Source organism: Orycteropus afer, unplaced genomic scaffold (genome assembly GCF_000298275.1).
Source record: "Orycteropus afer afer isolate SDZICR_OR568_19922 unplaced genomic scaffold, OryAfe1.0 scaffold00099, whole genome shotgun sequence".
Lineage (NCBI taxonomy): Eukaryota > Metazoa > Chordata > Mammalia > Tubulidentata > Orycteropodidae > Orycteropus > Orycteropus afer.
In genome coordinates this window covers 567,800-591,705 of record NW_006921686.1, presented here as the reverse complement: position 1 = coordinate 591,705, position 23,906 = coordinate 567,800, and the positions used below count along the sequence as shown (strand labels likewise).

At 58.1% G+C, this 23,906-nt stretch overlaps 1 protein-coding gene across 1 annotated transcript in view; it reads right to left on the bottom strand.

Annotated features, from left to right (window-relative positions):
• KASH5 (KASH domain containing 5) overlaps positions 1–20,506 on the bottom strand; it is a 23,323-nt gene extending 2,817 nt beyond the window's left edge. The window contains exons 1-19 of the mRNA XM_007943010.1: positions 20,440–20,506; positions 20,017–20,121; positions 19,367–19,553; positions 18,882–18,946; positions 17,589–17,658; positions 17,199–17,360; positions 16,484–16,601; positions 16,094–16,144; positions 8,517–8,594; positions 8,240–8,296; positions 7,899–7,958; positions 5,211–5,275; positions 4,941–5,028; positions 4,470–4,595; positions 2,764–2,822; positions 2,053–2,178; positions 1,474–1,525; positions 218–282; positions 73–124 (exon numbers count right to left, since the gene is read on the bottom strand). Coding sequence (XP_007941201.1) covers positions 73–124; positions 218–282; positions 1,474–1,525; positions 2,053–2,178; positions 2,764–2,822; positions 4,470–4,595; positions 4,941–5,028; positions 5,211–5,275; positions 7,899–7,958; positions 8,240–8,296; positions 8,517–8,594; positions 16,094–16,144; positions 16,484–16,601; positions 17,199–17,360; positions 17,589–17,658; positions 18,882–18,946; positions 19,367–19,553; positions 20,017–20,121; positions 20,440–20,506 — 1,653 coding nt within the window. The remainder of the gene's footprint in view (positions 1–72; positions 125–217; positions 283–1,473; positions 1,526–2,052; positions 2,179–2,763; positions 2,823–4,469; positions 4,596–4,940; positions 5,029–5,210; positions 5,276–7,898; positions 7,959–8,239; positions 8,297–8,516; positions 8,595–16,093; positions 16,145–16,483; positions 16,602–17,198; positions 17,361–17,588; positions 17,659–18,881; positions 18,947–19,366; positions 19,554–20,016; positions 20,122–20,439) is intronic.
• Positions 20,507–23,906: the final 3,400 nt, after the last annotated feature.

The window sequence follows — 23,906 nt, the reverse complement described above, 5'->3', positions numbered from 1 at the left end:
CCGGGGCTGCGGGAAGGCGGGCCGGCCCGGGTGCCACGTGCCGGACGGAACCAGCTCTTTGGTCGCCGGCACCGGCACCAGGGCTCGCTGGAGGGCGCGCTGGGGTTCGGGTGCGACAGGGCTGCTGGAGAGAAAGGGAGGGAGGGGAGGCGCCCAGTGAACTCCCCCCCCCACCCCCCGTCCCCAAGTCCCCTCCCAGGCCCGGCAGGCCCCTTACCTCTCAGAAGGGCTTCCTGGGGTGTCTTCAGGGTGAGGGGCTCCGGGAGGAACGGGGAAGGCAGCCTGGGGGACAAAGGATGACCTGTGTCCCTGGGGCCTGGACTGGCCTGCAGTTCAGCCCAAACCAGCTGCCGTCAAACGGACCCCTAGTCACAGCGACCGCGTGGCGACAGAGCGGAACTGCCCAGGGGGTTTCTCGGCTGTGCTCATTATTACAGACCACCAGGCCTTTCTTCTGCGGTGCTGCGTGGGGGGTTCAGACCAGAGCTTTGAACCGGTTCATTTGGTTCGACCCCCCAGTGACACTGTTTTCCCACCCAGATCAAAGAAGTCAGAGTCTATGATTTAACAAGATCCCCGACCGGGAACTTGTTAAACTGTGGAGTTAGGATGTATCTAGGATGGTAACATCAATTCTCGAATCAGAATGAACCAGTGAAGCCCTGGTTCAAACCGCCCACTCTGAGGTCAGATGTTGACTGCCAACCTCTGAACCAGCCAGGGGCCTCTACGGATGACTGTGGGCCTCAGGGCAACGAGAATCTGCCCTGGGAGGGCCACGGGCGGGAGGCAGGTCCGAATGATGCCTCCGAACCCGAGCCCCCAGCAGGCAGGCCGGGGACGGTCTGTCCCTTGGAGCCTTCAGAAAGCTCCAGAACCAATGCCAATTTCAGACCTCCGGCCCCCAGGACTGGGAGAAGATCCCCCTGGAGCCAGCCCGCCCTTCCCAGGTCCTCTGGCCACCAGGGAGCTCCTCCCACTGCTGCCGGTCCCTGCGGTGAGCAGGGGCTGAGGTGGCCGCCTCCTCCCCGGCCCTGGCCTCCCCAGGTCGCCCTCTCCTGGCCTGAGCATCAGGGTTACCCCCCACCTGCACTGCCGCTGGCTCAGGGAGGGACAGGCCACTGTGTGTGGAGCAGAGCTGTGACACCCCCCCCCAGGAGTCCCAGCCGGGACGGAGGGCCAGTCCCTTCCGTGGCGTAGGGTGATGCCTTCTGTGCTGGGCCGCGGCCGTGCGGATGCGGCCCTGAGCGTGCGGCTGGGGGTCCCCTGGGAACATGGTGGCCGCCCACTGGCCTCCAGGCCTCCTCCGCTCTCATTAGCTGCAGCAATGCCTTGTTATCTCTTGGCCAAATGATTTTTCCCTGCTCGAGTGAGTGGAGGGGGTTTGGGGAAGGGCCGGGCCACGTCAGCCTGCCTCCGTCCAGGGCAGGAAAAGACGGGGGCAGCTAACGGAAGGAGGGGGGCTCTACCTACCCTGAGCGGGGCCTCAGCCTCCTCCGCCTCCTCCTCCTCTCTTCTGGGCAGCCTGAGGAGACAACAGGGGCCGCTGACACCCTCCTCCTCTGCCCCGCGCTCCCCTCTGCGGGGCTGGGAGGGACCACTCACGCACGCATGGGCTTGGGGAGTCCTGAACCCCAGGAGCAAAATCTCCCATGTGTAAGCTTCTGCCCTGTCACAGGCCCCGAAAGGCCTCTCCAGGGACTCAGGCCTCAAATTGCCCTGCCCAGACTTCCACACCACCTGCCACCGCCTTCCTTGGGGACCAGGGACCAGCCTTCCAGTCATGAGCTTCAGACCCCACACCCTTGGGGATACGGCTGTTTCCCTGACACACTCCTCTCACCAGGAGGGGGTCCAGGCTGGGGGCCTGTGGCCTGTGCCCCACCAGAGACACTGTCTGATCCCCTGAAATGTCAACTCTGGGCCTAGGAGTGTGGCACCCTGCCCTGCCCGTCAAGGTCCAAGCTGTCAGCCCAGCCAGCTTCACCTTCAGGGCCCCAGGGCGCCTGCCTCCCTCACTCCCAGCTCCCCAACCTGTGGGACATATTGTACCCCATCTGCTGGAAGTGTGGCGGTCCGGCCTGGGATGAGGGCCTGCCCGCCGTCAGCCCCTCCTCCTGGCTGGTCCCTGGTGACACGGGCAGATCACAGCTCCAAGCCGCCTGCGCCCGGCCCACGCTGCGCAGACAAGCCCAATTAGGGGCCGAGGCAGGCGGCCTCGTTAACTGCCAGAGCCAGGAGCCCCAAAGCAGAGGGAGGTGGGGAGACAGAGGCCCCAGGAAACGGGAGGCCCAGGAGGCCGGGCCCAGGGGGAGGGGGCCGGCTGTCTGGAGCTTTGTACAGCCTCAGCCTCAGCCTCAGCAGCCCCGACACAGCCGCCCCCCAACAGGTGGGGAGCTCTCACAGGGCCCCATCCGGTTTGCCTTCATCCCAGGGCTCCCCGGGGAGCTGGAGATCTCGGGGTGGGGTGGGGGGATGTGTTTAGTGAGAGGGTGACCGTGTGAGGGAGCTGCCCACCTGCCTGGCACGGGGTCTCCCATACACCCCGGCTCCTCAAGACTCCACTCGAGGGCCATCTCCCTGAGGCCTTCCCAGCACCGCACCCCTCAAACAGGGTCAGGTGTGTGGCACCCCCTCTAGAACTAACTGGGTCCTGAGGGCGAGCCAGGTCTGGTCCGCCTCCTGGTCCCCAGCCCAGGGGCCAGCGAGTGCTTGGTGCCTGCAGGCCCTCAGGCCTCCCACCTCCAGCCGCACACGGCTTACCACGGGGAGCACTTCCTGTGTTCTTCTCCCAGCCGCAAGGGCTCCTCCTGGAAGCTTGTCTGCAGACAGAAAAGGGCAGGGACACCCAGGTGACTCCCCTGCCTCCTCTCTGGGCTCAGCCACACCCCTGCCCGCTGGATGGCGCCCTGTCGCCCTGTCGATGAGTCCCGGACTGCCGGGCCGAGGGCTCCAGGGCTGCAGCTGACAGAATGCACCACCCTCTGGAACCTGCACCCCTCCTGGGACCTACAACTCAGAGAGTGCTGTAGCACCCCGTGAGCGGAAGCCAGAAACCAGACAGTGTTCTTGACTCCGGAAGGACCCTGGGACGCCCCCCAAGCCTTTCGCACTCACCGAGTTCCAGAGAGGAGCCCAGTTCCCCTTCCAGCCCCTCCCACGTCCCCCTTCCCCATCCCCTCCCCCACCCCCTCCTCCCAGGTTCCCACTCTAGGGGTTCCCGCTCTTGGGCTGGGCTGGCCTCACCATCTGCCCAGTTTCTCTGGGCACCTGCTCCATTTTCCTAATCGAGCTGTCTCACCCTCACCCACCAACTCTCCCTCTTTTCTAAACAGTATTTCCCTGAGCTCCAGCCCATGCAGCCAACTGCCTGGGGTGGCGCCCGAAGGCTCCCAGGTCCCCCCACACCTCCTCCACATGTGAGGCAAGTTCAAGACAAAATGACCTCATTTACAGAGCTATGAGAAATATTTTCTTTGAAAAAAAGGAAAAGAGGATTCTCCTGGGCTCATGGGTTAACATTTCGCTTTTCCGGATGGTGCTGACAGCAATCTGCTGGTGGCTGGGCTGTCTCCGTGCCGTTGACCCCTTGTTCGATAATGAAGACATCAGCAAGCCTGGTGGTTGTCAGTTTCCAAGTGAGTCTGACTGACGCGGCCCCTGTATGTCAGAGTAGAACTGCCCCCCACAGGGTCCTCAAGGCTGTGACCACGAGAGAGCCGGCCACGGGCCTGGCCTCTGAGCTACCCCTGGTGGGTCTGAACCACGGCCGAGTGGTTGGTTGAGCGCGTAACGGTCTGGGCCACTCAGCGTCCTCACAGGCCGATGGCTGTGGGAACCAACAGGGCTTGGGCGGCCTCAGCCGAGCTCCAGTTGCACAGTGGGCCTCATCTTGCCAAGCTTTTCTGAAAGGCGCCTCATACTCTGACCGTCAACACGCACCGCGCCTTCCCGGGTTAGGCGAGGGCGCCCTGTGGGCCTTCCTGCAGCTGTTGGTGTTGGTGCCGAGCTGACTCCCACGCGTAGCATCCCTGTGGGACAGAGTCCGCCTGCCTCACACAGCGGGTTTCCAAGCCTGTCATCTTTCCGGGAGAAGCTTGCCAGGCCTTTCTCTCGTGAAGCTGCTGTGGGGGCCAACCCCCACCCTTTCAGTGACCAGCCGAGCACTTAACTGCTGTGCCACCACGGCTCCTCTACCACCTCTCAAAGCAGCACAATTTTAAATGAGGTGATTCCTGACTCTGTTTGCCAACACCAGGAAGGAGAACCAAAGCGCACAGGCGGTCTGTGGGTTTGCTGTTTCCTTTCGTCCGTGGGGCCACTGGGCCCACTCCTGGAGGGCAGGCTGGCGTCCTGCCTGGCTGGGGGTCTCCATGCCCCACGTCTGGCAGACCGGCAGTTGGAATGTGCTCAGGCAACGAGCAAAGGCAGGACCCCCTTACAGCTCCCCGCCCCCTGCCTATGCTCACCTGGCCCCCAGGAGGGGCTTCAGGTGGAATCATGGCTTCTTCGTGGGTCTCATCAATGACTTCCTCCCACTGCCACACTCCACACAGAGGGCTCGAGAGATCTGCCTCAGCGGCCATGTCTTGTTTCTGAGCCGGGGCAGGTGTTTCTGAGGTCAGCCAGGCAGAATGGGGCTGGAGGAGGGCTTAGGGGTGGGGACAGGGCTGGAGTGGGGCTCGGGGAGAGTCGGGGAGACCCTCCTGGGGATGATTAATGGGGAGGGGTCAGAGTGGGGGCTAGGCAGAACTGGGCCTGGCGATGGGCTTGGGGGTCAGGATCTGAGGTGGAGAGACTCTGAGAGGAGCTGAGATTGGCTGGGAACTTGTTTGACAGCAGGTGGAGTTAGGGATGGGTGGGTACGAGGGTCGGGGGAGGAGACATCGGGAGTTTTCGCCTCCGTGGCCTCAAAGGTGCTCTGAGGGTACTAGGCCCACCTGCTGAATGGCCTTGATCTCCAAGCCCAGCGACGGGGGCAGCACCTTGGTCCAGCCCACTCTCCTCACCTGGGCCCCTTCAGGCGGCCTGGCCATACAGTTAGGAGGAGGGAAGGCTGCCACCGAGCCGGACACCTCATCCGTCAGCCTGCCCCCGGGGGTCGCAGTCCTGCCCACAGACGGGCTAGAGACTGGGGAACTTGGGGGTGAAGGTACGGGGCCCCTGTCCTCAGCCCCTCCTTCTCCCCCCAGTCGCAAGGCTCCACTCACTCGTCTGGGCCCTCGTGGGTCTCACTCAGCTGCCCCTCCAGGTGTGAAATCTCCAGCCTCAGCTCCTGCAAGGGGCGCCTGGCTCCACTCTCCCATCCCCAACTGCCCGCCTCCTCCCAAAGGGTGCCTGGCTCCACTCTCCCATCCCCAACTGCCCGCCTCCTCCCAAAGGGCGCCTGGCTCCCCACTCCCCATCCCCAACCACTCGCCTCCTCCCCCAGGGTCCTCTCCACTCCCCTCGCTTCTCTGGGTTCCCCAGACTCATACTGCCAAGGGACAAGGGGCAAAAAACAGTGACAGAAACTTAGACAGTGAGAGAGAGACACAGGACATCCCAGGACAGAGCGGGAGAACAATGTGCAACAAAATTCGAAATCATAAAAAAACAAAACAGGTTTACCGGTCTGACAGAGCCTGGTGAGACCCCAAGACCATGGCCCTAGTTACCCTTCAGGTGTGGAACTGAACTCACTTCCATGGCTTCAGCCAAACAACAGACAGGCCCGTGGGGTGAACACTTCCATCAGGCAGTATCACTCCTTGGAGCAGTTAATCGTGGGAGAATAGAAGGGCAGTGTATGCACAGGGAGACAGCTCAGGGGGCAGGAGTGCATGGGAGGGAAGGACACAAGGAAGAGGTAACTATGGGCAGGAAGTGGACGAGAGCTGTTGTATTGTGGGAAATTGCAGTCAATGTCATGAGAAAAAATGTGTATGAACTGCTGTATGGAAAATGAATTTGCTCCGTAAACTTTCACCCAAATCACAATAAAAATTAAAAATAAAATAAAATAAAAAACCAAAGAGAGACACAGAACAACAGCAACCCAGAGGATAAACCAAGGCAGGAAAATCAAGAGGAAGACAGACAGACAGACACACGGCAAAATGAGAGATGCGGACGCACGCGGACACACAGGTGCCCAAGACTCAGGGAGACCGGAGACGGAGAGAGAGGGAGGGCCGCCTGGGGAGACGGGCCGACTAGGCCCCACTTGAGGCAGAGACAAGAATCAAAATGAGGCAACCAGACATGAAAAGATGCCCAACATCATTAGTCATTAGGAAAATGCAAATCAAAACCACAAATGCCACTTCACCTGCACTGGGATGGCTATTATCTCTCTCTCTCTCTGTCACACACACAGAGCACTGGAAGCTAACAGGTGTTGGCAAGGATGCAGAGAAACCAGAGCATTGTACAATGGGGCTGCCGTGCTGGGAAACGGTGTGGCGGTTCCTCAAAGAGTTAAACAGAACTACCACAGACCAAATCCAAATCAAACTCATTGCTGTCGAGTCAATTCTGACTCACAGTGACCCTACAGGACAGAACAGAACTGCCCCGTAGGGTTTCCCAGGCTGTCATCTTTATGGAAGCTGACTGCCACATCCTCCTCCTGAGGAGCCGCTGGTGGGGTCGACCTGCAAACCTTTGGAGAGGCAGCCAAGTGCTTAATCACTGTGCCACTGAGGCTCCTTAGGACTCCCATGTTGTTGTTGTTATGTGCTGTCGAGTCGCACCCGACTCATAGCGACCCCTCCTTGGGTTCCCGAGGCTGTATCCCTACGGAAGTAGATTGCCCAACCTTCCTTCCGAGGAGTGGCTGGTGGGTTTGAACCGCCAGCCTTCTGGTGAGCAGTCAAATGCCTTAGGCACTGCACCACCAGAGCTCCTTCCTTCACAGAAGCAAAGCCCAAACCAAACCCAGTGCCTGGAGGGGATTCTGACCCACAGCGCCCCTAGAGGACAGAGTGGAACTGCACCACAGGGTCTCCAAGGCTGTCAGTCTTGATGGGAGCAAAGCCCAAACCAAAGTCACTGCCATTGACTTGACTTGACTCATAGTGACCCCTCCTTGGGTTTCCGAGGCTGTATCACTATGGAAGTAGATTGCCCCATCTTCCTTCCGAGGACTGGATGGTGGGTTTGAACCACCAGCCTTCTGGTTAGCAGTCAAATGCCTTAGGCACTACGCCACCAGAGCTCCTATAATGGGCTGAGGGGGGTGGGAATGAGGGTTACAGCTTAATGGACATGGAGTTTCCATCTGGGGTGATGGAATAGGACATGGTGGTGGTTACATAGCATTGTGAATGCACTTAATGCCACCAAGTTGTGCACTTACAAAAGGTTACAACGGTAAATTTTGTTATGTATATGTTACTATAGGAGCTCTGGTAGCATAGTGCCTAAGGCACTTGACTGCTCACCAGAAGGCTGGCGGTTCAAACCCACCAGCCACTCCTCAGAAGGAAGGTTGGGCAATCTACTTCCGTAGTGATACTGCCTCGGAAACCCAAGGAGGGGTCGCTATGAGTCGGGGCTGACTCGACGGCAAACAACAACAACAATATGTTACTATAACAACAACAACAAAACAGGAGAGGGATGAGGCAGCAGACAGAGGCCTGTGAGATAAAGGAGAAGGTGCTCACAAAGAAGGGGACAGAAGGGCACAGAGACACAGCAAAAGCACGTGAGGCCAGGAGAGACGCAGAGGGCGAGAGGCTCCTGCAGCAGAGGTGGAAGAAGTGACAAGTGGAGACTCAGAAACATGACCCCAGGGACAGAGAGAGGTACAGAGAGGGCGAGGCAGCAGGTCCCAGAGGCGGCCAAAGAGACGTGGGAGAACCAGGCCAGGTGACGGGCGTGTGTATGGCGGGTGGGGGACAGCCAGTGGGTACCTGGGTGGTCGCTTTGTACTCCTCCAGGGTCTTGGCCAGGCTCTCTGCGTGGCAGGTGCGCTGGGAAAACCCAAAGCTGACTGAGACTGGCTCGACCCCCAGGGACACTGGGGAGAGTCGGTCGGGGTGGGGGAGGGGAAGGCTGGCTTGAACTTGGAGGAGGAGCTAGGCCTGAGGGTGAGCACTGCCAGGAAGGCTTTTAAGTCCTAGGGATGAGCTAGGCCGGGTCTTGGTGGTGACCTCCGCAAACCCTCCCCTCCCCAGGTTACTATCGCCAGGGCCTGGGCGCAGGTGGGCAGGGGCACTGGGAGACAGGCCGGCTGCCCGTCTTGGCTCCTCACCTCGGAGAGAACGGCGTCTCGCTGGCAGATGAGGCTCTCGCACTCGTAGATCTGCCGCTGCCAAGGAAGGGGCGTGTCCGTCTGTCTGGCCCCAAGGCTTTGGGGCCTGCCCTGCCCGTCTGGGCTGCCCCCCTGCCATCCAGCCCTGGCCCTGGGCAGCTGGGAGTCCAACCAAGCTGCCTTGACGGCTTCCTGGAAGAGCCCAGCTCTCGCTTGGCGGCAGAGCTGGGTGGGGACAAGGACCCGTGGCTGGGCACCAGGGAGGGACAGGGAGCACCTTCAGAGCTTCCTTCTCCGTGGCCAGCTCCTTACTCCGCCTCTTCATTCCGTCGCGCTCGGCCAGTAACTTCCCATTCTGGAAGAAGGAGGGACAGTCAGGGTGGTGGCAGTAACCGCTGCTGCTGCTGCTCAGGGCAGAAGGAGCCCAGGGGGCGCGACCGTGAAGCCATCAGTTGCTAAACCAAAGGTTGGCGGTTGGAAGCCACCCAGTGTCTCTGAAGTAGAAAGAACTGGCAATTCCATAATTATCACAGCCTAGGAAACCCTATGGGGCAGTTCTTCTCTGTCACACGGGGTCGCTGTGAGTTGAACATGTCTCCGTGGCACCCAACAAGGACAGCAGCAAGCTGTGCTGTGTTTTAGCCCATTTAACCTTCCCGGCCATCAGAGCGGGCCCGGGGCTTTCATCTCTCTGAGCACAAGTCCCTCATCTATGCAAGAGCTGATAATGGTGGGACCCGTTCACGGGGTCGCTGTGGGATTCAAGGAGGTAATAACAACAATAACACTCAGTGAAGGAGCCCTGGTGGCACAGCGGTTAAGTCCTTGGTTGCTAACCAAAAGGTCATCAGTTCAAGCCCATCAGTTGCCCTGAGGGAGAAAGACGTGGCAGTCTGTTTCTGTAAAGATCGATGGCCTTGTTGACCCTGTGGGGCAGTTCCACTCTGTCCTCCAGGGGGAATGTGAGTCGGAATGGACTCCAGGGCAGTGGGTTTGGTTTTGGTTTAACAGTTAGTAAGCACTTTGCATGGGAGCTCTGGTAGCATAGTGCCTAAGGCACTTGACTGCTAACCAGAAGGCTGGAGGTTCAAACCCACCAGCCACTCCTCAGAAGGAAGGTTAGGCAATCTACTTCCATAGTGATACTGTCTCGGAAACCCAAGGAGGGGTCGCTATGAGTCGGAGACTACTGGCAGCACCTAACAACAACAACAAGCACTTTGCATGTAGTAACTCATTTTTCATGCCCCATTTTAAAGATAAGGGAAACTGGCACACAGAGAGGTCGGGCAATGTGCTCAACCTTTGCATATGGTACCATATGGTAACATACATGGTAACATATGGTTACCATATGCAAATGCATCTTGGTGAATGCTAATGAGCATAAACCATTTAGCATAGTGCCTGGCTGCTGCTACTCAGAGTTCAATGACTGTTAAACAGGAAACAAGGTCTCTGGGGGTGCCAATGGCCTGCCACCGGCTGCTCCTCTAAAGGCTGGGGACTGGAACCTGCCTAGTGGTTCTGCAGAAGAAAGGTCTTGGCAATCTGCTTCTGCACAGATTGCTGTCGCTATTGGCTGTTGCCCAGGCGATTGCGATTCATAGCAACCCTGTGTGACAGCAGAACTGCCTCACAGCGTTTCCTAGGCAATAGTTTCCATGGAAGCAGATCTTCGGGTCTTTTGTCCTGCGAAGCCATGGCTGGGTTCAAATTGCCGACCTTTTAGTTAGCAGCCAAGCACTTAACCTTTGCGCCACTAGGGTTCCTAAAGATTATAGCCAAGAAAACCCGATGGTAACATACAGAGTCGCCATGAATTGGAATCGATTTGACGGCAACTAACAAACAGCAAACAACATACATACAATTTGCTCTTCTGCACATACGTGTTGTTGTTGCTGTTAGTTGTTTATATGTATGTATAAAATGGATCTACAATATTTTCCAAATATTTTTAAAATTGTTTATTATATATATTTAGTATGATTGCTGCCGTCATAGTGCTCTTATAGGACAGAGGAGAACTGCCCCATAGGGTTTCCAAGGCTGTAATTTTTATGGACACTGACTGCCACCATCTTTCTCCCACAAAGCTTTGGGTGGGTTCGAACCACCAATCTTTTCAGTTAGCAGCCGAGCGCTTTAACCACTGTGCCACCAGGGCTCTTCTATTTTTTTACTATGCACAAAAGTAAAAAGAACAACATAATGCACCCCCATTACCTATCACCCGGTTTCAATAATTATATGCATTTTCCCAGTGTTGTCTCCTTTCTACTCCTTAGGCGTTTTCCTGTTTTACTAGATGATTTCAAAGCAAATCCCAGACAACATATTATCTCACCTATTATGATTCCAGCATTTATCTCTTACTTGAAGACCTTTTATTTATTTTGGCCAAACCACACTGTCATTTTCACCTTTAACAAAATCCATGTTACTGTTGTTTGATGCTGTCGCGTTGTCTCCGACTCATAGTGACCCTATGCACAGCAGAACGAAACACCACCCACTCCCATGCCAGCTCCGTGATCCCTGCTACACTTGAGCCCATTGCTGCAGCCACTGTGTCAATCCATCTCGTTGAGGGCCTTCCCCTCTTTCGTCGACCCTCCACTTTACCAAGCATGACATCCTTCTCCAGGGAACGGTCCCTTCTTACAACATGACCAAAGCAGGTGCAACGAAGTCTGGCCATTCTTACTTCCAAGGAGCATTCCGGCTGCACATCTCCAGGACTGATTTGTTAGTTCTTGCAGCTGCCCATGGTACTTTCAGCATTCTTTGCCAGCACCACAACTCATGAAAATCCGTAATAATGCCTTAATCCAGGCCACACCCAGTCTGGGCTCATTTTCCTGTTGGCCTCACAGTGGTCTGTCTGCACTTCAGTCTGTTTGAATGAGGATGCCAACATGGTACACCCCTGCTTCATTCTTGTGTATTCAATTTGGGGGAGACTGCAGGTTCTGCAGATTCCAGAGTTCGGCTGGCTGTCATCTTTCAGGAAGCTGCTTGCCACGCCCAGATCTTCCATGGTGCTGCTGGGTGGGTTCGAACAGGCAACCTTTGGTTTACTACCTAGTTGCGGTGTAGTAAATTACTTAATGTGGCTTTTCTACCCATAAGTCTTTGTAAACTCTAAGGTGGGAATTGCTATTAGCTACGGAGGAGATCCTGATTTTAAAGTCGCCCACCTGGGTTATTTCTGTTGGGCGTGGCACAATACAATGTTCTGGGAAGTTCCCACTCTCTCTCACGTGTTTAGAGTTCTGATGCTGTGATTGGCTAGTTTGACCACCCTTCCGGGCTCAAAAGGAGGCCTCCTAGAGGCAGAACTCTCTCTCTGACTGCTGGTGGAGGAAGACGTGTTGCCGAAAGAGACACGCACCCCTGAAAGAGACACGTGCTGCTGGGAAAGAGCCACAAGAGACACGCATCGCTGAGTGAGACACCGAGGGACCGGCACTGCTGGGAAAGAGACTGTGAGAGACTCTTGGCTGAGGGACGGTGGGCTGGGAGAGAGACTGAGCATTCTTCCTGGACTTGAGTTGTAGCCTGGTGCTTCCCTAATAAACCCCATAATCTGTGAGTTCTGTGTGGCCACTGCAGTGAATTATCGAACCCAGGAGAGAGGTGGTGGGTGCTTTGGGAGGAACGATTGGTAAAAGGGCTGGAGGGAGGCAGCATGTTTGGTCTTGCAGTAATAGGCCTTGGGTTACTGCTGGTAATCCTGCCTTCCCCTTGTAGGGTTAGAGGAGGTCAGAACATGTGGCCTCCTTGTCGTTTTAGCACTAGTGCAACACTGTCTACCACCCAGGGACCTTACCACCACTGCTTTTGCTCAAGATGTCTCCTAAGTTTCTTATCATTTAGACTTTTTTTTTTTTTTTTTTTAATTTCTTACAACTGTTGTAAGCAGTATGCTCCTTCTGCCACCATGACCACTAGTTTGTGACCTTCATCTGCTGAAGCCACCAGGTCATTGATCCCGTGGAACTGCCCACATTCAGATCTAGTGGCTTGCATTCAGGGGACGTTCAACATCCTCCTGTCTTCATTATTAAAATGGTGGCAGCTCCAGGGGCCCGAGCAGGCTCTCATTGAACTGTCTTGCAAGGAGACGTCATAGGTGGTCCTATGTACCACTGGCACGTCATATTGTGCCACTCAGGAGGACTGTCAGGTCTGGTGATCCTAACTAGTAATATTTGTATTCCAATGCTCAATTCTACAGAGGAAATTGAGGAGTGGAGAGGCTAAAAAAAACACTTGGCCAAGGTCAAGGTCACATGGCAAGTGGACTCAAACCCAAATCTGATTCCAAATCCGGTGCTTGTCACCTACAGACTCTCCTTCTGAACCAGACAGCCTGGGCAGGGATGGGGACAGAAAGAGAACCAGCTAGACTGATGGTGGAGACTGACACGAAGCAATCGATTACGGTGGGTGAGCGGCAGGCGCTGCTGGGGCCAGCCTGGCCTCATGGAGCGAGGAGGGCAATCAGGAGACGCTGCCAGGGAGCAGCGCCTGGGCTGTGTGTTCAAGGCGGAGGAGAGTTATGTGGGCAAAGCTGGGTGGGAGGAGGAGTGGGCTGTAAGAACCAAGTGGCCCACATCCCAGTGTGGGGTCTGTGGGCACCAGAAGCCTAGCATGTGGCATTGAGGTTTACAGTGACGAGGCTGCCAGGGGAATGTGTTTGGGGACATGGGGCCGGTGAGCATGCCCTGTCGCCACAGCCGTCCACCTGGTGCCCGGGGGACACCAGCGCCAGCTCCTCCCTTCCACCAGCCTGGGCTTGGCTCCGGTCGTCCATCAGCGGCTCCTCCTCTGTCTCAGTCTCAGCAGGCCCCGGCTGCCAGGTGAAGGGCGGAGGAAGGGCGGCCCAGGAATGCTGTGTCAACATCTGTCCACCTGGTTGGGATCTGCAGCCGGGCTCCAGGGCCCGATTACTCAGCCGCCCTAGCACCAACCTGAGCCTGTCCTCCAAAGGCTCTCCATGGGGCGGCTGCCTGGAACCCAGCCTCTCCAGGGTCTCCTTACTCCAGCACATTCGATTGTAACTCGAGAACGCAAAGAAGCTCTGTAGGCAGCCGCTGGGCGGGGGGAGAAGGAGCAGAGCGAGCCAAGAAGAGCTGGTTTTATCGAGCGCCTAGGCCGTCCCAGGCCCTGCTCTGTGCTCAGATCCCTGACCCCGCGGAGGGCCTGATCGAGGATGGTGAGGCAGGAGCCATTCACCTGCTTAATCCTTCTGCCAACAGAAGCGTGCTGTGGTCTGGAGTCCATTCTCCACTTTTCAGGGCCTCAGCCTCGGCCCTGGGGATTGTGATCAGAATCTTGACAGACACTGAAGACTGTGGGTTAGCCAGGCCGACGGCTGCTTTCACCCCTTACTCATTTGGAGGCTCCCACTGCAGGGACTGAGGGAGGCTCCCTGAGGCTGAGGGGTCGGTTCCAGCCAGTGAGCTGTAAGGGGCCTGCTGGAGAAACGTCTGGAAAGCTTGTCTTCTGGCACAAAGGGAGAACAGCTGGGGGCGTGTATTTTCTTCCTGTGTTGTCCTGCTTTGGAGGAGAACATGGAGTTGGGAGCTGCAGCAGCTGTGTCTGTTTCTATGAGGCCTCAGGCCAACCAACAAGCCAATAAGTGGCCGAAGCACCCCAGAGATGACCTCCTTCAGGGCCTCCTGCTGTGTAATCAAATGTCCTTAGGACCGAAGCCACTGTTTCCTTGGTGCTCTGATCCTCGGAGCTGAAAGTCTGCTCCGGATCTGAGGCCACCCTGCCCTGGATGGGCTGGTCTGAGTGTGGTCATTGGGGGCCACTCGGGGCGACGCATCGTGAGCAAGAGGGCCTTCGGCGGAAGCTTGCTCTCACTCTAAAGAGAAACTGTAGTGAGGCAGTGGGTGCTCCGCGGTAGACTTCTCCCTCGGCTTCCATCCTGGAGACCTGGGTTCGATTCTGGCCAATGCACGTTGGGCGCAGCCATCACCCACCTGTCAGGGCAGGCCTGGGTGTTACTATGACACTGAACAGGTTTCAGGGGAGCCTGCAGGACTAGGATAGATTAGGAGGAAAGAGACCTGCTTCCGAAACCAGCCAATGAAAACCCACGGATCATGACACTCCGATCCGCAGCCAATCCTGGGGCTGGTGCAGGACCGGTAGCGCTTCGTCCCACTGTGCATGGGGTTACCATGAGGGCAGGGTCAATAAGACGACACCTGACAACAACAACAACGAGATGTTCCGGAAGAAACAGTCACACCCCATCTGTGCACCACGCCTGCCACCGCAGCCAAGACCTGACGCGAGATTCCCGTTGCCCCAAGGGAAGAATTGTCACAGAAGAACCAGAGGAAAAGTGGCAGTTTTGTGGTCAATCTGAAAGCCATAGCGTTGATGCAGGACAAAGAGATGTTGGGTGAAATGCACGGTCCAGCAGCGCGCAGACGGGCGGGGCCATCCTGAGCCAGGCCAGGTTAGCTCAGACACAGCGGGAGCGCAGCCTGGGAAGACGGGCTCTGAGAGGCTCCTGCTCCCTTCCCAGCTCAGCCTCGGCAAAGTGTGAGCATCCCAGAGTGTGATGACTGCATAAGGAGCCGAGGCTGAGGGGGCCCAGTGAGGTCCTTCTTCTCCAAAGAGTCCTTGGAAAGCAGCCAAACCTCCCCACGTCCCAACGAGGGTGTGGAAGAGGCAGAGAGAGAGCGAGCGAGCGAGCGAGCACCAGACCTTGGGGGGCCCTGGGTCCTGGCCAAGGGGGCACCATCAGCAGATGCAGTAAGACCTACAAGCCCAGAGATCGGAAGGTGGTGCAGGGTTCTCACGGACAGCAGCCTGCAGTGCCGACCAAGGCCGAGATGGGATGAGGCACATCAATCTTGTGAACAGCGGAGAGGACAGACTCACAGTGACAATGGCCCGGCTCCTAGAGCACTAGGGTGCTGCGTGGGTCCCTGCACCTTAGATGCCACCTTGGGGGTTGGGGGAGATGATCTTCAACTGGTGAGTTTTGATTTCAACCTCAAAGGACCAGGATGGCCCAGAATGAACCTAGACGATGCTTCTGTCTCAGATGGAATGCGGCCTTGAATCAGAGACGAGGTTGAGTAGGGCCTGTTTGTTCATCTTGAAGGCGAGGCCCTGGGCTTTTTGTGAATCCTCACAACAGACCCGTTGAACAGAGACCATTCTCCCCAGAATAAAACAAAGGGTGACAGAGAAGTCACTTGCCAAAAGGTTGCCCACCAGCTAAGCGGCAGAGCAGGGACTGAAGTCAAGTCTGTCTGTCTTCAAAGTCTATGTTCTTCCCACCGTAAAAAATGACAGACACCACCAGTGGCACCAGTGGCTCTGTGGGAGAAAGACCCGGTGATGTGCTCCCTCCAGAGAGACTACAGCCTAAAGCCCCATAGGGCAGCTCTGCTTGTCGCAGACCCACCATGGGTCAGAATTCACTGGCGGCACCCCTCAACGACAGCAGCAAAGCGAACTTCCAGTGCGCACTTCCTGTGGGTCCTGTCTTGTGCCAAAGACTCTAGAAGCGCATAGTCTCACGCAACCCCATGAGGGAGAGTCTATCATGACCCCACTTTGTAGGTGAGGACACTGAGGCGCAGAGCAGGGAGCTGGCCCATGTTTGAGCAGCCGGCCTCATGGTGAACCCCAGCAGGCTGGCCCCATCCCCCAGTCTCAGCAGCCATAGAGGTTCTCCTATGCTGCCCCGTGACCTTCAGGGACATTCATGCACTGCCGCCAGCAGCCTAGGGCTGTGTGGTCCCAGGGCCACGGGGCAGCAGGCTGTGTGGGGGGCGCTCTGAGGGCTCGGGAAGGGGCGGGGCTCTGGCTCACCTCCTCCTGCAGGGACTCCATCTTGGTCACCAGGTGCTGCTGCTCCTTCTCCTGACAGATGCGAGGGAAAACGGAGCCTTCGATTCCAGCCTCTCTGGCCGCACACGCCTTCTCCCGCCCCTGGGACATCGGGGAGAGGGCTGGGGGGATGGCTCCCGCTGTTCCTCTTGTCATAAGGGGGGTGGCAGGTAGGCCCAGGAAAGTCGGGGCAAACGTGGCCAGACCTCCTCCTCGGGAGGGAAGCCGGGTGGCCGCCGCCCTTGTGTGCAGAGCCCGGGCTCCGCAGCTCACACTCCGGGGGGGGGGGGAGCACGGGTCTGCTCCTGGCCTGGGACCCACCGTCTGCCGGGCCCCACCGTCTGCCGGGCCCCACCGTCTGCCGGGACCCACCGTCTGCCGGGCCTGGGCCAGAAGGCTGCGGTTCTGCTCCTCCAGGCCCTTGGCCAGAGTCTTCAGGTCCTCCAGCTCCTCATCCACAGCCTTGGCGAACTGCAGAGCCTGCTGGGCGCTGAGGGGTGGGCAGATGGGGCATGAGAGCAGGCAGAGAGGATGCACATGGAGACGGAAGCCGCAGAAAAGGGGGAGATGGGGGCAGAGACCCCGACAGAGAGGGGCACGGAGACCCAGAGAGAGGGGCACGGAGACCCAGAGAGAGAGGACAGAGACTGGGGGGGGACAGAGACCCAGAGAAAGGGGGCAGAGACCGGGGGGGACAGAGATCCAGACAGAGGGGCACAAAGACCTAGAAAGAGGGGACAAAGACCCAGAAAGAAGGGACAGAGACCCAGAGAGAGGGGGCAGAATCTGGGGGAGAGAAAGGGGGACAGAGACCCAGAGACAGAAGGGACAGAGACTGAGAGAGAAAGGGGGACAGAGACCCAGGCTGTGCATGAGTCAGAAACCCAGAGAGAGGCTAACATAGGGAGCTCAAGGCCGATGTGACGACAGACACAAGGAAAGGAACAGGTTGCGGGAGAATCAGACTAAAAGAGAAAGGGCGGGACAAGAGCCAGGGAGCCACCAAAGAGAAAGGAAGAGTGAAGCAGGGGACAGATGCAGCGAGAGAGACGCGGAGCGGGGGCTGCTGGGGGCGCCCGGGCCCCACCTGCGGAGCTGCCTGCGCAGGGCCCCGATCTCCTCGGCCAGGCGCGCCGCGCCCTCCTCGGCCGTCTCCACGCTGCGCTGCAGCTTGGCGTTCTCGCCGGCCAGGCGGTGGTTGCTGAGCTCCAGGTCCTCCAGGCTGCTCAGCAGGTCGGCTGTGGCCGGCCTAGGGGCGGAGGGGGCGGGCTTACCGCCGCTGCCCTGCCTGCCGTCCCAGGCTGGGTAGGCGTGTGGGTGTGGACGTCTCGCTCGTGGAGGAAGGGGAAGCTACTGGCAATGTCCGCCCCGTACCCACTTCCCCCAAGGACCCCAAGTCCCCAAAGGCTGGTGGGCTGAGGACGGGCAGTGCGTGTGGGGGGAGTGGGCAGGGGACACGGGCTCTGAGGATAGGTACGGCTCGGGTCTGGGGTCTTCTTCGCCTCCGAAGCTCTCCAGGTTAGCCGGCTCCTCAGCTTCTGGGCATCCTGCAAGGAGAGAGGGTGATGCTGCCCTGGGACCTTCAATGCCAGGTGCCCAGGCTCCACGGGCTTCGCCCTCCTGGGGCCTCCACCCTCACTTCCACTCCCGACCTCCCAGGGCTGCACCAGTATAAAGGCTGTGCTGTTGGTACTTGGAGCCCAGGTGGGATCTCCCGGATAATCCCAGCTCCCACGCTCATCTCTTCCAACATGGCTGCTGCCTCATAGCCCCTTCCTCCCAGCTCCCCACTTGGGGAGGGGCCCACCATCCACCAAACAGCTCGTCCCCCTGCCCCTGACTCTCTGTCTGCCCCTCCTCTCTGCCCCCATGGCTCCCTCGGACCGTCACCCCTGCCTCCTCCCCACACTCCTCGCCTCCAGTATTTTCCCCCAGTCTGTTTGCACCCCACAAAGCCTCAGGCAGGTCTTTCTAGAACCAGAGGTGACCCGCCCACCCTGCTTACAGAACCCCTGGGTCCCCAAGCCTGAGTGGAGCAGGTTCAAGGTTCAAGGGAATTTCGTGAAAGCTGTTTTTTTTCCCCCTCTTTTTTTGTGAGGCAGGAGAAATACAACATAAACTCATTTGAAGAGAGCGCCTCCTATGCGTGAAGTCCTGGGAGTACAGGCCCTGTGAGCAGGCAGGCAGACAGACAGACACATACACACACACACACACACACACATGCACGAGGCTCTACTTAATCAGCTCCTCAGACTTCTGGGGTCAGGGGTGCTACAAGACACGCAGATCCGGGAGTGTGTCTGGAAAGCAGGGCACGTGGGACTGGGGCCCGGAGGGCTTCCCCAGGGAGGTACCCCTTTACCCAGAGTATGAAGGATGAGGGAGATGGGAAGTTGAGACAGGGGTGGGGTGGAAGGGGCCTGGCACATTCCAGGAACTGCAGCCAGGCCCAAAGGCTGGCAGAGTATGGGGTGGCGGGGCTTGAAGTGACGTCAGGGGTGGGCGACCCCCGTGGGCTGAGATGATGGGGCTGGTGGAGGTGGAGGAGTTAGAAACCACCTTCTTAGGAGAAAATCCCAAAACATTCCGGAAAGGGCTGATGGGGGACGATGAAGGCAGCTACGGAGGGTCCTCGTAAGCCCAGCGCACAGCTTCAGGCTAGTCCCTTCCGGACTTCCAGCCTCTGCTCTGCTCTGCCCTGGGTGGGAAGTCCCCCCAGTGTCTGACCCCGGACCTGCCTGCTGCATTCTATACATAGTAATCTCACCAGATGGCAGCTGCTGGGGGGTCAGGGCCCCCTCGAAGGCAGTGTCCTCTTCCAGCTCTAATCCCCTGTATCAAAGGGATGAGGCTTAGAGCCCCCCGCAGTCACACCCAGTCCCAGTCCCCACCAGCCACGGCAGGGGGAGGGTGGGGGGCAGGCAGAGGGGCCCAGGTCAGGGGCAGTGGGCGCTGCGGGGAGGAAAGCGAGGCCAGATGGCAGTGCCCGGGGCCAGATGGGAAAGCGGGAGGGGCAAGGAGTGGGTGCGCAGGAAGGAGGGCCAGGGGCCTCTGTCCACCCCTCCCTTCTCCCCCTTTTATTTCTGGCTCCAGGCCCCCTCAGCCCTCTCAGGCACTTTGTCCTCAGGCCTCCCACCAACCCCATCTCTTCATTTTCTCATTCCAGCCACGGAGGATGCTGGCTGTAGTAACCAGTTAAAAGGTCAGATCTGAGGAAGGACTTCTTGGGGGAAGGTAAAAGTGAGGACCCACTCGTCCAGCTGACAGGTGGCGATCCAGTCCCTCATGACGGCCAGAAAAGTGGCCAGGTCCACAGTGGCCTGAGGTCCCTCCCCATTGGGGTCCAGGCTGCGGGCCAGTGTTTGGAGGCGTGTATCCTGGGGGCCCCGTCCCGTCACAGTCTCCAGGTAGGCCACCACCTGGGTCACGGCCACGATGCCTGGGGGCAAGGGACGTGTGAGAGAATTTGGGGCAACTGGGAGCGGGGACAGGGGCGGCTTGGGAGGTGGCACCCACGCACTGCGGCCGGACTGCCAGACTGAGAGGCCTTGGTCCAGTCCCTGCCCTGACCTTTGGTCAGCCTTTTCATCTGGAAATGGCCCAGCCAGGCCTACACCACCAGACGCCACAATACTGGCTGTCCACCCTCCCCCTGCAAGGCCCCTGGACCCCCTTCTTCCATCTGTGTCCCCCAGTTCTCTCCTCCCGATGTGAAAGGCCTCTACCCCTCATCACTTTGTCCTGAAGCTCCCCACCCCTCATCACTTTGTCCTGAAGCTCCCCACAGTGCTGTCGGCTGTTCCAGCAGGACCCCGCCCGGGTCCTAACCAGCCCACCCCTCCTGCCCCACTGTGTTCCTTGCCTGTCCTACCCCGGGGTTCCCCTTGCCCCTCCCCTCCCACCTGTCCTCTGGGGGTCACAAGCTTCAAACGTCGAGTTGAGTACTTGCTCCTCTAAGCTGAGCGGCGTCCCCAGGCTGCCCTCTTCAGGCTGGTCCCAGAGGTACACTGAGGAGACAAAAGGGCGCAGCCCACCGGTGAAGAGGGGGTGGGTGGGAGGAGGGAGCCCCAGGTCCTGGTCTCCTGGGCATCGCAGTGGCAGGGAGGGAACTCCCATGGAGCCGCGTGGAGTTGGGGCTGGTGGGCAGGGAGCTTGGGGTGGGGCAGAGACTCTGGGCCCCTTTGTAACCCAGCCCAGCCGCCACTCAGGAGCCCAGCTAAGGCTCCAACAGCATGTCTCCTCCCTCCCCAGCTGGGCTCTGAGGGGCTGGGCCGGGGCAGGGCAGAGAAGAGAGGATTCTGGGAGGAGCCCAGGGTGAGGCGCACCCCCCTCCCGGGAGCCTGGAACAATCCGATAAAGCCGAGCAGCCCGGATCGATCCTGGTGGCCGCATCTCCGGTCTCCCACCCCGCTGGGGGGCCAGGTCGCCCTCCTCCCCGCACACCCAGGCGAGGCTGGCGTCATCGGATCCCAGGCCAGGGGCCCCGAGAAGCCGGAGGAGGTGATCCAGGCAGGGTGGGCGGTAGGGGCTGGGCTGACTGCTCTAGGCTCGGAGCCTAGCTGCCCCAGTGGAACAAACCGCTTCCCTTCTCAGAGCCTCAGTTTCCCCACCGGGAAACTGGGAGGGTGAGGAGCCCTGGTAGAGCAACAGTGAAGCACTCCGCTGCCAAGTGAAAGGTCGGTGGTTTGAACCCAGCAGCCGCTCTGTGGGAGAAAAGACCTGGCAATCTGCTCCTATAAAGATTGAAAAACCCAAACCCGCTGCAATTGAGCTGACTCCAATCCATAGCGAGCCCACAGGCAGAGCAGAGTGTTCACATAGCGTTTCCAAGGCTGTGAATTCTTAGGCAAGCAGACTGCCCCATCTTTCTCCTGCAGAGTAGCTGGTGGGTTTGAACTGTCAACCTGTTGGTTAGCAGCCAAATGCTTTAACCACTCCACCACCAGAGCACCATCCCATAAAGGGCACAGTCTAGGAAATCCTAATGGGCAGCTCTACTCTGTCACAGGGGGTCACTCTGAGTTGAAAATCGACTTGATGGGAGCTAACGGCAATGACGTGGGGTGCGAGGTAGGACGTGACCACCCCTCTCACCAGGGCTGGCAGGTTAGTCTGTGTATGTGAAGTGCCTGGGTCCCAGGGTCTGTTCTGCCCACTGCTGTTGCCACAGTGCCTGCACACAGCAACAGATGCGTGTCTACCCGGGATGCAGGGGCACGCCGGGCACAGACTGCAGGGTCGGCTTCACCTGGGCCTCCAGGACATCTGGGCTCTGCCTCAGACGAGCCACAGCGCCTGGGATCTGGGGTCTGGGGTAAGGGACTCACCACCTGGGAGCCTGTTGGCTCCTCTGGAGGGTGTGAATGCTGTCACCTCTGTCCTGGAGGAGAAATGAGGTCAAATGCAGAAAGTCCTCGGCGTCCAGCAGGTGCCAGGCCTGCTCTGGGCCCTTCCCACAGTCTAACCCAGCCCGCCCTGTGGGTGGTTGGCATTCTTAACCCCACTTTACAGTTGAGGAGACCGAAGCACAGAGAAGTTAAGGACTTGCCCAAGGCCACTTGCTGAACACACGAGCCCCCTTCTCATCCTCTGATGCTTCACAGGTTCCCCGTAGTGAGGTAGTGAGCTAAAACGGCGGCCCCTTAGCTTGAACCTCTACTCCTAGGTTTGGCCACGGTGAGGGGACAGGTCAGGGCCCATGCCAGGGGCTTCTCCTGAAGTCCCACCTCCTCTTCCTCGAGCCCGTGGGCTCAGAACTCATCCCTCTCCTTCAAGGTCTCTCCCTGTGTGTCTCTGTCCCTGCCTCTTGTCCATGGCTCTCTCGCCATGGCTCCTTCAGTGTCCTGTCTGGTCTCTTCCCTCCACTTCCTTCTCTCTTTCCATCTCTTTTCTTTCCATATCTCAGCACCTCCCTGTTCCCTGCGACTTCTCGGTCCTTCCTCCTGCGGTCTCTCCGGCTCTTCCGCCCACCCCTGTCCTCTAGGCTGCATCTCCATTGTCCCCTTCTGGGCTGTTCCTCTCCCTCCCAGGAGCCTCCCAACGCTGGCTCAGCCCTTGCTGGTGGGTTCCTCGGTGGCCGCACGCCCTCTGCTGGTGGAGGCGAAGTTTAGGTGACAGCCGCTCCGCCAGATTGCCCTCTGGCTCCTGCATCCGGTCTCTGCCTCAGGCCTAGCCTTCTGAGGCCAGCGTCCAGGCCTGGGTCCTATGCCTTGAGAAAAGACTCGGGCTCTGCTACTGGCAGTGGGGAGCCCCTGAGAAAAAGGCCCTGCCTACCCCCATCAGACGAGCTCTGGTGGCGCAGTGCCTAAGGCACTTGACTGCTAACCAGAAGGTTGGCAGTTCAAACCCACCAGCCACTCCTCCTCGGAAGGAAGGTTGGGCAATCTACTTCCGTAGTGATACTGCCTCGGAAACCCAAGGAGGGGTCGCTATGAGTCTGGCTGACTCTATGGCACAAAACAACAACAACAAACAACCCCCATTAGATGGCGGTCCCTAAGGGCGTTTACAATGTAGTCTGGATGGTCCTACCACTTCCAGGTGTGTAACCTTTAGCCAAAGACCTCCTCCCTCTCTCCTCTGGCCTCAGTTTTCCCATCTGCGGAAAGGGAACAAGAATGTTTTGCTCTGAGGAGCAGTTTCCTTTTGAAATCACTACCATCTTGTGTTAGTGCTGGGCCCCACCCATCACAATCGCCCCGGAGGACGGCCCCATCGTCCTCCATGTAGCAGAGGTGTCTCAGTGAGGGGACCCTAGTGTCTTCCTCCCAAAGCAGCTATTACACCCTCTTGGTCTGCATCCGCCCAATCCCTCAAAGAATAATGACTGCATCCCTACTATGTGGCAGGCACTGTTCCAGAGCCGTGGTGACCTCTGTGGTGGCCCCTTACCACTGTGGCGAGCACGGATTGGGATGCTGGTATCGTAAAGTACACACCAGCTCTCGAAGACTTAGAGCGAATAAAAGAAGGAACAACCTCATGAAAACATTTCTATATTGACGACAGGCTGAAAGGGAACGGTGTTGGATATTCTGGATTAAATCAACACGATTGCCATTCATTTCCCCAGATTCTTTTCCAAACATGTGACTACTACAAAAGTGGAAATTCCAGATGTGGTGCACGTTAAGGTTCTATTGGACGGCGCTGCTCGAGGGGCTGGGAATCCCAGAGAGAACGAAACAGACCAAGTCCCTGCTCACACACGAGTAGGGGAGGCAGAGGCTAAACGGACACACGGACGTCAGCGCTGTGAAGAGGAGCAAAGCAGGAAAGAGGAGTGTCTCAGGGCAGCTGTCTTCTGGGCAGGAAGGAGGCAGCATTAGAGCCGAGATCTGAATGAAGCGAGGGACAAGCCTGGGGGTGACTGGGGAGGGCGTTCCAGGCAGGAAAACAGCTCACACACAGGCTTTCGCTCTCACCCCATCTGGCCTCTCCAAAGGAAATGCCACAAGGTATACAGACAGGGGAGTACATCAAACGAAACCAAACACATTGCCATCAAGTTGATTCCAACTCTACCAACCCTACAGGACAGAGCAGAACCAAAAGGTTCTCTAGGACACAGTCTTTATGGGAGCAGATTGCCAGGTCTTTTCCCCCAAGGAGCCACTGGGTGGGTTCAAATTACCAACCTTGTTAATAGCCAAGCACTTAACCACTGCACCTCCAAGGCTCCTCAGGGGTGCAAATTGTTGTTGTTGTTGTTGTTATGTGCCGTCGAGTCGGCCCCGACTCATAGCGACCCCTCCTTGGGTTTCCGAGGCAGTATCACTACGGAAGTAGGATT